The 11397-nt window shown below is 39.2% G+C and overlaps 1 protein-coding gene across 1 annotated transcript in view; it reads left to right on the forward strand.

Annotated features, from left to right (window-relative positions):
* Kdm7a (lysine demethylase 7A) overlaps positions 1 to 11397 on the forward strand; it is a 47893-nt gene that overhangs the window by 26112 nt on the left and 10384 nt on the right. Inside the window, exons 11-17 of the mRNA XM_010631715.3 lie at positions 1680 to 1769; positions 5986 to 6195; positions 7533 to 7657; positions 7820 to 7974; positions 9193 to 9290; positions 9731 to 9879; positions 10011 to 10219. Of these exons, the coding sequence (XP_010630017.1) occupies positions 1680 to 1769; positions 5986 to 6195; positions 7533 to 7657; positions 7820 to 7974; positions 9193 to 9290; positions 9731 to 9879; positions 10011 to 10219 (1036 nt within the window). The remainder of the gene's footprint in view (positions 1 to 1679; positions 1770 to 5985; positions 6196 to 7532; positions 7658 to 7819; positions 7975 to 9192; positions 9291 to 9730; positions 9880 to 10010; positions 10220 to 11397) is intronic.

An 11397-nucleotide genomic window follows, 5' to 3' on the forward strand; every position in this document is an offset into this window, starting at 1 on the left:
TTTTTTTTTTTTTTTTTTTTGGTACTGGGGATTGAACTTGGGACGTTGGGCTTGTGAGGCAGGTGGCAGAACCACTGGGCTAAATCCCCAGTCCAATTTCATACTTTCTTATCATTGCTACATATCTACTAGAGCAAGACACTGTAGAAACATTAAGGAAAATAAAAATTATATCTTCCCCTGTCAAAGACTTATTGTTTAAATGACAAGGAAAATTCTAAGCAAATTAACAACTGCCTAACAAGATGAAAACAAAGCGTGTATTACAAAAACTGTGTACTTTATTTCCTGCTGGAAGCTTTAGGCAAGTGGTTCTCAAATGCATGTTTATCAGCATTGCCTGTAGAGGTTTTAAAAAATAAATTCCCTGTATCCTCCCCTAGAGATTCTGCTTTAAGAGACCTGGGGCCAGTCTGAATCTAAAAACCTCATAGGTGATTTTGATGCGTAGTAAATTGGTTACCATCAATAAATACTGTTAATCCATTGGTTCAAGGTGCATTTTTAAAACCACGTTTACCTTTAACTGTGTTAAATTTGTTGCAAGATGAGAGGAAGCTCAGCATAGTATTTAAGAACTTCTGGAATCAGATGTTTGAATTCAAATCTCAGCTTTGTTACTAATTAGCTGTGTGAGTCTGGGTACATTACCTAACCTTTGTGGCTTAGCTCTGTCAGTGGTAACATGGGAGTAATTTACAGGTTGCGCATTCCTAATCAGAATATCTGAAATCTGAAGTGCTCTGAAATCCAGAATACTTCTGGTCTCAAAAATTTCAGATAAAGAAGGTTTGATCTATATGTCATACTATTACTGAAGAAGTTAAATGAATTAATGCCCATAAAGTATGTAACAGAACAAGCACAGAATTAGCCCCATAATATAACTTGTTATTATTTTAACAAGTGCTAAAATCAAATAGAATGTCTAGTATCTTGAATAAGTCTGTTCATAGATACAGAGATTAATACTGGGAAATAGACATAGGAATAACAGCTTGCAGATCAATAGGTATATAACTCACCTCTTAGTTCCTTTTCCCCAATACACTTTTGACTATTAAGAGAAAAAAAATTTATTAAAATTATTCAAATTAGACTTCCCATAAGAAACCAGGATTATTTAAGTGCCCATGTTTCCCATAAAAAATCTTTATATATTGCAAATTAAATGTTATCCTAATTAATAGTTCTAGTTGGAACACAGCATGATTTGAAGTATAGAGTGTAAGGTTCTTATTCAATGTAAAGCAAAATTAACTATAGACAAGTCCATTTTTATTTTATTTATTTGTTTGTTTGTTTGTTTGGTTTTGGTTTTTTTGAGACAGGGTCTTACTATGTAGCTGAGACTGACGTGGAACTCACTGTGTAGCCCAGGCTGGTCTCGAACTCACAGTGATCCTCCTGCCTCAGCCTCCTGAGTGCTGGAATTACAGGCATGCGCCACCAGACAAGTCCATTTTTAACTCAGTCTGTGTTACTTGTTACATGTTACATGATAATGAGGATCTCCTTAGAAGGTGTTATAATACCAACTCCATGAACTCTGAGACCAGGCTTTCTGCCGTCTTTCTATGTCTGTAAAAGAAAGCGAGAACTCAAAAATATGTTCATTAAAATAGTTTTTGCATATTAAAATGTAAATAATTTTGATTTTCTTATCTTTGTTAATGCAGCTCGTATCTGAACATGCCTTTGAAATTCCAGACAATGTTAGACCTGGACATCTTATTAAGGAACTTTCTAAAGTAATTCGAGCAATAGAGGTAAGAGGAGAAGCTCATCTAAATGCTTTGGTACTATCTCCCTTGAAAAGCAATAGATCTCTCCCATCACTGTAGCCAGTGAAAGATCTGACATACTTAAAGCAACAGCAAGCTGAATCTCAGACAGACTCTCCGGTTTCCAGGCTTCTCATGTCTTAGATAGAAATTTATAATATTATGTTGTAGTGGAGTAACGAAATAGTAAGGAAGCAGGTACCAAGTTACTTCAGGTTAGCAGAAAAATAAAAAATACATGGTAATCAGTTCAATTTTCAGATCTAATTAATGTCAGCTAATCAGAGATGAATACAAGTTAAATAATTAGAACAAGAGGAAAAACTAAGATGAGTGGATACAGGTAGGTGAAGTTGGGTCAGAAAGAAGGGTGGAAGTTGGGTTAAGCAAGGAGATATACCTGACTGACAGCCCTGGCAAGGTGAATGACTTTGATGAAGGTCCAGAAAGTCTGTGGCCAGGTATTTGAATTTATTAATTAAGAATTACTCTAGGTACTTAAGCAAAGGGTGTTTTAATTAAAGTTGTGTGTTGTTTTTGAATTAAGTGGAGGAAGGGAGGCCAACTGGTAATTTAACATCTTATATTAGGGCTGTGTTTAAGGAATGGTAAGAAGTATCTAAGAAAAATTAAAATGCTAGCTGTAGTATCTGTGGTAGAATAGTAATAGTTCATGTATTTTTCAGTGTGTTCAGTAGAAAGTCTGTATGTAATTACATATAAATAGATTTCATATAAAAATCATATAATCTCAAAATATAGATATAAATATATAAATAAATCTCAGGCACAATAACCAAAACTAAGTATAAATTCAAGAAGAAAAGGGTGAGTCTGTGTGAAAAACATCCTCTAAATCTTTACTAAGGGAAGTAAAATAGTAGTTGAATAAACAGGAATATCACTGCTAGTATGTCAACTCCAATATTACAGATTTAAAGTGGTAAAATACACCTGCAAGAATAATTGGGTTGGCCCAGATAGAACCTAGGTTAGTGTGGATCATAGGAATGAAAGGCTCCCTATTTATTGTTTACCTGAAATTAAAGTTTAAGTGGGCATCTTGTATTTTACCTGGCAGTCATAGTTCTACACAGAAGGGAAGGGATGTCTTTACAGAAAAATATAAATTTGGTGGATTACTGAATGGGTCTGAATGGTTGTCTGTTCTGAAGATGAATTTGGGGAATAATGATAAATAGAAAATATGGTGAATGTTTAAATTTTAAAAAGTTTATTATTACAGCAAAATACACATTGCCAAGAACAGTAAGTGTGTTTGAAGTGTGGGGGAGTATTTCAAGCATTTTGAAGGAGATGAATGGCAAAGCATCTTTAATATAATTTTTTGGGCTGGGGATGTAGCTGAGCGGCATAGTGCTTGCCTGGCAGGCTTGAGGTCCTCAGTTTAATCCCCAGTACTGCCAGAAAAAGAAATTTTTTTTGTTTTTGTTTTCTTGAGATAGGGTCTCACTAAGTAGTTCAGACTGCTCTGGAACTCTACTCTGTAGCCCAGGCTGGTCTCGAACTCTCAGAGATCCACCTGCCTCAGCCTCCCGAGTGCTGGGATTACAGATGTGAGCCACCACACCTGGCTGAAATAGAGTTTTTTGTTTTGTTTTGTTTTATTTTTTTATGGTACCCGGGATCAAACATGGGCCCTTGTGCTTAGGAGGCAGGAGGCAGAACCACTGAGCCAAATCCCTAGCCCAGTAATTTTTAAATTTAAACATTTGCTGTATCTTTTGATCACAGCTCATTAAACATATCTTTATGGCAGTTTCTGTGAAATAAAAACATTATGGTGGTTGGACCAGGGATTTAGCTTAGTGATGCTGTGCCTGCCTCACAAGTACAAGGTCCTGAGTTTGGTCCCTGGTACTGCAAAAAAAAGAGAAAAGAAAACATTATGATGTGTTTTCACCCACCACTTACTCACTGGATCTGGCACTGTGAGACTTTTAGCTCTTCCCAAAGGTCAAAATGATCAAGAAAGGTAAATGTTTTAAATTGATTCAGTACATCAGGGCAGCCGTGGCAGTACAACTAACGATACCCAGGAAACAGAACTTCCAGAACTGCTTCAGAAAATGACAACACTGAAATAAGTATGTTCGAATCCAGGAGGAATATTTTGAGGGGAAGGTTGATGGCAGTGTGCCTTCTACTGTGATCAATTTTTAAAAAATTTAAATATTTCCTGTAGTTTTTCTTTATCATACCTCATATATAGAAAACAGAAGAAATGGGAAGTTAAGCAATTTTTAACTCAAAGGAAAAATCAAAGCTGGACATGGTGGCACATGCCTGTAATCCTCGCATTCAGGAGGCTGAGGCAGGAGTATCAGTATCAATTTGAGGCCAGCCTGGGTTACATAACAAATTCAGGGCCAGCCTGTATTACATAGAGAAATTCTATCTCATAACAAACAACAATTAAAATAAAACTCAAAACAAAAATACCAAAATAGTAGATGAAGACATGTAATGTGAAATGTAATGATGATATGTGGGATTTAGCTCAGTGGTGCCACTGCCTGCCTTGCAAGCACAAGGTCCCGGGTTCAAACCCTGGTACCAAAAAAAAAAAAAAAAAAAAAAGTTACGTGGTACTGGGTATCCACAGTTTTTACTGAGTCCAATTTAAATACTGAATGTTAAAGGAAGGACCAGTATGTATAGATTTTAAAATGTGAGGATTGCCAGGCATTGCATATGCTTGTAATCCCAGCACTCAAGAGGCTGAGGCAGGAGGATTGCAGTGAGTGCAAGGCTATTCTGGGCTACATAGTGAGGTGAAAGACAGCCTGAACTGCCTAGTGAGACCCCATCCTTAAAAACAAACAAAAGTATGAGGGTTAAAACGTTATCTTGTATAGTAGGAATTTAGTAATATCTAAAGCTGAGAGCAGTTAAAACATGTTATTTAGGAATTTAGAGCACTGAATAAAAGTTGTAAGAATTCCAAAGTGCTTGCTGCTTACCTAGAATAATTGAAAGCAGACTCCCAGATTGGAGCTGTGTTCACAGCAGCATTATCCCAGTGGCCAAAAGGAAGGAGCAACCCAAGGGTCTGTCAGTGGATGAGTGGATGAACAAAGTGTGGTACATGCAGTACTTACTAAAAGAATGAAATCCTGATTCGTGGGTGGACTTTGTAGAGTTTTTTTGCTAAGTGGAACAGAAGAGTAGTGTATAATCCCACTTATGTGAGGTCCCTTGAATTGTAAGATTCATAGAGACAGCAGAGTAGTGGGCTGTGCATGTTGGTGCACCCCTGTAATTCTGTCAGTCAGCAGGCTGAAGCAGAAGGGTCTCTGGGAGTTTGAGGCCAGCCTGAACTACACAGTGAGACCCTGTCTCAACAAACAAACAAACACGACAAAAGAGCAAGCAGAAACAGTAGTTGTCAAAATGGGAGAACAGGAAGTTAGTGTTCAAAGGGAGGAGAAGACAGTGTTACCTCAGGGTGGAGCTTCAGGTGTCAGGGCTGCAGCTGAGATCAAGGCAGAAGAAAAGAAATGGTAGAGTTCATTTAAGCCAATATGAGTAAAATTTCTCCTTTATTTTTACATCATTAAGGGGGACTTTGAATCATTAAAATATCTCAATAAAAGTTAATTAACTAAATTCTTCGAGCTCCATTCTTTCTAGAAGGTATTGACAGCATTGAACTATTGCTGTGGGTCTGCTGTCCCTCTGCTATCATATACCTTTAATATATTTAACATGAAAGAACAGAAGAAGAAACCTCATAGGCATATTAGGTCATTAAATTATGCGATGTCCATACAATGGAATACTACATAGCTCTTAATCTGATACTGAAAATCAAGGAAATATGTCCACAGTATATTTTAGAGGGGAGAGAAGGGAATAAGGCTTACAGAAAGCTGAGTCTTTGACTAGGTCTTTTTCTCTTATATATTAAAGGGAATGGTTTTTGTTTTCTAAAATATTTTTATGGCTGATTGTTTAGTAAGGTTTTATAAAATAGTCTCCTCAAAAAACATACTCTGAGGGCTGGGCGTAGTGGCTCACACCTGTAATCCCAGCACTCGGGAGGCTGAGGCAGGAGGATTGCTGAGTTCAAGACCAGCCTGGGCTACATAGTGAGTTTCAGGTCAGTCTCAACTACATAGTGAGACCCTGTCTCAAAAAACAAAAAACAAAAAACCTACTCTGAATGTAATTCTTACAGGAAGAAAATGGCAAACCAGTTAAATCTCAGGGAACTCCTACTGTGTGTCCAGTTTCACGGTCCTCAATCGAAGCAACTTCTCCATATCATTCCCGACGGAAGATGAGGAAGCTCCGGGATCACAGTGTCCGAACCCCTTCCAACCTGGACATTCTGGAGCTCCACACAAGGGAAGTCCTCAAGAGACTGGAGATGTGCCCGTGGGAAGAGGCAAGTAGTGTTTTCTGATGAGAGGAGAAACTGGGTTGTCCCCTGAGGTTCTTTAAAGGGTAATAGCAGCCCCGGCTGCATGTTCTTGTTACCTGACCTTTGCTGGAGAATTGCAGGCTCACAGTACTTAAGGCAAAGGTGGGGGAAGGTGGGGGGTGGGGGGGTGGTTGCCAGGCCTCCTACATTTGCTGACATTTTTCCTGAGTGCTCACCAAGTACCAGGTGCTCTTGTCTGCTCTAGAGAAGACACCAGTTTGAGCAGAACTGTCTCATGAGCTTTCATTCCAGTAGAGTCAGAGGTGAGCAAACAGACAAACAGTATCATTTCTGGTGCTGGGTGTTCTGCAGGGGCCTGAAGCATCAGAGCAATGGGATGAAGTGTCAGAGTGTCAGAGAGCTTCTCGGGGGGACATTTGAACTGACACAAGTAACAGGAACAAGCTCTGGCTACAAAGCTGTGAGGAAATACATTATAGGCCAAGAAAGTGGATGCAGAACGCCTGTGCTGGGGCTTGCAGCACCAACCATCTGTTAGTGGGGCTGGGAGACTCAGAATCAATCTGTAGGAGTCAGAAGGCAGGTGTGGATGGGGTGAGATCAGCATGCAGTGATTTGGTAAAGATGGCCGTGAGCTCAAGAGATATGCCTCAGGCACAGGATGGGAGGGACTCTAAAGTAAGTAAAAGAAAGAGAGCTCTGAATTAAAATTTTAGGTTACACAGAAATCATGACCTTCTTAAATATCTTAAATTTGATATAATTATAGGAAAAAAACGTGTTGCAGGTCTGGGGATTTAGCTCAATGGTGCCACCACCTGCCTTGCAAGTGCAAGGTTCCAGGTTTGATCCCTGGTGCCCTAAAAAAGGAAAAAGTGTTCTAAACAATCTGTAGCAATCTGGGAAAGATTTAGCTCATTGTGAAAGGTTCTGTTTATTAAGGAAAAAATCATCCCCAAAAGGAAATACTTTCAATATATTAAAAAGCAGCTCCTATTCTGTGTCACATATGGCCTCTGTGGCTAGTGACAGCAGTGTGGCTCTGGAAGGAGGAGGCCGGAGTGTGTGGGAACCCTGGAGAAAGAGCACACAGATAATTAACGCAGTGCTATCCCAGTTTTCAGCTCTGCAAGAGCCATCTTCCCTTGATTTGCCTTGTGCAGGTTTTGTATTTCGCTTTGCAGATGGTATTTTATTGTTGATGGCCCTCCTGAAAGTCAAATGTTCCTCGAGCTTCTGCCTTAGGGACTCTGGCTTATATGAGGCAGAGCCGTGGGTGAGGTAGGGCACTGGGTATTCCTGAGGGTGGAGGATAAGTCAGTCTGTTTTCATACTTTAAGGACATGTCAAGCTCAAAATTGAATGGAAAATTCAACAAACATCTCCAACCATCTTCCACGGTGCCTGAATGGAGAGCAAAAGATAATGATCTGCGATTATTGCTGACGAATGGAAGAATAATTAAGTATGTAATTTTTAGTGGATTCCCTTGCTCATTTAACCCTGAGTCTGTGCTGATGCAGGCAGTCACCCAGGGAAAGTTCTCAGTTCTTTACTCTGTAAGTGAAAGGGTGGGAGCACGTAGCCCTGTACAGTTTCTGACTCGCATACTTTCCCCATGCTGCAGAGATGAGAGGCAGCCCTTTGCAGATCAGAGTCTCTATACAGCAGACAGCGAGAATGAAGAAGATAAGAGAAGGACAAAAAAAGCAAACATGAAGACAGAAGCAAGTTCAGGAATAGAAGGGATGGAAAGTGAAGAACCTCAGAAACCACTCAACAGTATGTTTGTTGTAATGGTCATTTCAAAATTCTGTTCTTTATTAATGTGATAGTTGGTAAAGAAACTTGTTACTAGGATTGAAAATCCATATACTGTCGAAAACTCTGAAGTCTGTCTGTGTAGTTTCCCCACGAGGGAATTGCTGATTGTGAGCGCCATGTGAAGTGTAGTGGCCAGGCAAGTGTTGGGCCAGTAAGACCCAGGTCTAGTCAGTTTTTAAAAGGTCTCATGAATGCTCCTACATTTTATGGCCTCTGCTCCCAAACATAAGTTTCAAGTATTATGCAATTTCATGTATATTTTTTGCTACCAGGTATATGGTTTTCAGAATTAGTATATATGATCTGGCCTGTTAGAAGCTGTTAGGAATCAACATGCTGTGGCTGCCCTTGACTGTTGACATTCTTAATGTCTCTACTAAGTTGTTGGTTGTCATCAAATGAAATAGTAATATCAGATGGCAGACTTAACACCTCCTTCTCCTTCAGAAGTTTCTTCCTTGAGTAGTCTCAATTTTTTAAACATTTTTTCAAGACCTACATATACTCTTATAAAAATAGTTAAACATTTTAGTAGTTGGATGAGTAAATGTTTCAGATAACAGATATTACTCAATCCATGTGGAATTCCTCAATTCTTGCTAATTCCAAGCACTGTAAACGTGGTACTCGTAGTTGGTGATTTGGCAGCCAGGGAAGAAGCAGCTCACCGGTAGGACTTTATGAAACAGTTGCTGTGTGGCAGTGCCAGGTGGCAAAGCTCAGTTTATAACCTTGCTGAACTCATGGTGTCTGAATGCACTTAGAAGAGTTACCTTCTGTTTTCTGTTGAAGAAACTAATACAAAAAGGAAAGTGAAAAGCATCTTGCAACGAGGGCCTCTCATGTGCTAGGCAAGTACTTTACCACTGAGCTATGCTTCCAAACTAATTTTAATCTTGAAGGTTCATATCTGGAAGGAAATAAAGTCAGCCCATTCAAGAAACATAATCATTTTTAGTAACTATGACAAAAGTTTTCAGAACATACTTAAATCTGTAACTTTGCCAATTAGGAAGAGAGACCTTGAGGTGAAACAAAGGGAGAAAATAAAAACAGTGTGAAAGGAGGGCAGGACAGAGGAGATTGAGAAATATCACGAAGCTGGGTAGACCTGAGAGATCGCCTTGTCATCTTGTTCATAAGTTCTAATGAGTTTTTCTTTCCCATCTTCATCAGGGCTTTTTACAAGTGTGAAGTCAGAACTCAGGAATCGATCCTCAGAATATTCTGATATTTCTGATTCAGAAGACTCTGGACCTGATTGCACTGCACTGGTATGCTTGCAGCCCTGTGGCGTGTGTGTCTGGGAAGGTGAATGCCTGTGCACTTTCACCTGGGAGGATGGCACATGACAGCTCTCTCAGAGCTTGGCTCTGACTGTGCAGCACATGGTCTTCCTGCAGTGGTGATCACATACATGCGTCACACTTTGCCATTCACCAGATTAACGAGGGACACTTCTGCTTATACTGTCATTCTGTTGCTCATATTTCTCACAGCTTATGTTTTATTTTACCTTACAGAAAGCCTGTACTGTGTGTTTTTAATTCAGGTTGTATGTTAGTATAGTTACTAAAAATCTTCATAAGAAACACAGAAGTAATTCCATGATAATTAAGATTCTGACTTTGCCTAGACAGATAGTCTCTTTTAATTAATTTGTATAGACTTGGCCAATTTCTTATTTATTCCATTTAAATATTTATTATTTCAGAAAATTAATTTTACCACTGAAGAATCTGAAAGTTCAGGTGATGAAAAGAAACGAGAAGTAACGTCAAACTTCAAGGAGGAATCTAATGTGATGAAGAACTTCCTTCAGAAGAGCCAGAAGCCATCTAGAAATGAAATTCCAGTTAAAAGGTAGGCTTATTAGTGGTAGCAGTTGTTTTATATTGTAATATAGATGCTATGAAAAGTGTTTGTTTTAAATTTTATTAAATGTGTCATCAACAAAAATAAACTGTTGCCTTTTTGACTCACTTGCCCCTTAGGGAGTGTCCTACCTCCACGAGCACAGAGGAAGAAGCTATTCAGGGCATGCTGTCCATGGCAGGATTGCACTATTCCACATGTTTACAAAGGCAAATACAAAGCACAGACTGCAGTGGTGCAAGGAACTCTCCCGAGGACCCCAGCAGCTACCACAGCAGTAACCATGAGGTTAGGCAGTCGTATCGCTATGATAAACCAGTGGAATGTGGTAAGAAACATAAATTATCAGTACCTAAAAAGTAACATGACCCCTTACTATTATTAGCACTGTAATTCTAGTTTAGATTAGAGATTATACAAATAAGGACTGTTTGTCGCAGGTAAGATGCAGGCATCAGAACTGAAAATGTAGCTGGGGATTTAGCTCAGTGGCACTGCACTGCCTGGCAAATGCAAGGTCCTGAATTTGATCGCTGGTACTGCAAAAAAAATACCTGGAAATGTCAGTTGTGTTCATTGCTCTTGCAAGGCAGTATTATTTTCCTTTTATTAGCAGCTTGACCAGGGTGGAAGGATGTTCCAGTCTCTTAAATGGTGTGCTAAGCCAGAACATTCAACCCTTTTTTCTTTTATGAGAACAAAAACAAGTTTTGAATTGTTTTTTCTTCTTGATGATATTCTTCCTCTTCCTTGAAAAGGAAGCATTAGGAAAAGAGCTGACTCAGTGGCATATCAGTGATGCCATCTAGTGTTTTCTTATCTGTGCCTTTGTAGAAAAACTGTATTTCCCCAGAACTCTGAGGATTGGAGACAACACACTACTATATTAAATCGAATGCCCATGTAACATTTGCATTCAGTCCTTTGTCATTAAGGGTCAATTATGCAACAGAAGCTTGATACCTATTTCACCTAATTCTTGAAACATTTACGGGCTTGGTAGTATCAATCCCATTTTATAGGTAGAAGAAAGAAGACTTAGTGAAATTAATTTAACTTGTCTGCACTTTGAACCCAGAATAGTCTGATCCCAAAGTTTTTACTTGTAAGAGGAAACTGAAGTTTGGAAAGATTACAAAGCTTGCCTAATGTTGCATTAGTAATCAAACAAATCAAATTTAAATCTGGGTTTGCCTATCTTTCCAACAGTCCCGTTTTGTCTTTCTGTAATCTTTTTGTCACTTAAAAAAGAGAAAACTTTTGTGGAAGTTCAGACAAGCATCTGCCTTATTCTACATGGGAAAACGTGCCAAATTTAGAGAGTATAATGTGTTTGGTTCCACGTCGATAACACACGGGCATCGGGTTTTCCTCCTGCTCTCAACAGCTGGCCCAAAACCTGTCTATAAGGACAGAGAACTGGGCTGGGGATTTAGCTCAGTGGTTCTGCCGCCGGCCTCGCAAGCACAAGGACCTGAGCTCGATCCCCGTACCAAAAAAAAAAAA

This window comes from Fukomys damarensis, unplaced genomic scaffold (assembly GCF_012274545.1).
Source record: "Fukomys damarensis isolate Sample0158 unplaced genomic scaffold, DMR_v1.0_HiC HiC_scaffold_16, whole genome shotgun sequence".
Classification (NCBI taxonomy): Eukaryota; Metazoa; Chordata; class Mammalia; order Rodentia; family Bathyergidae; genus Fukomys; species Fukomys damarensis.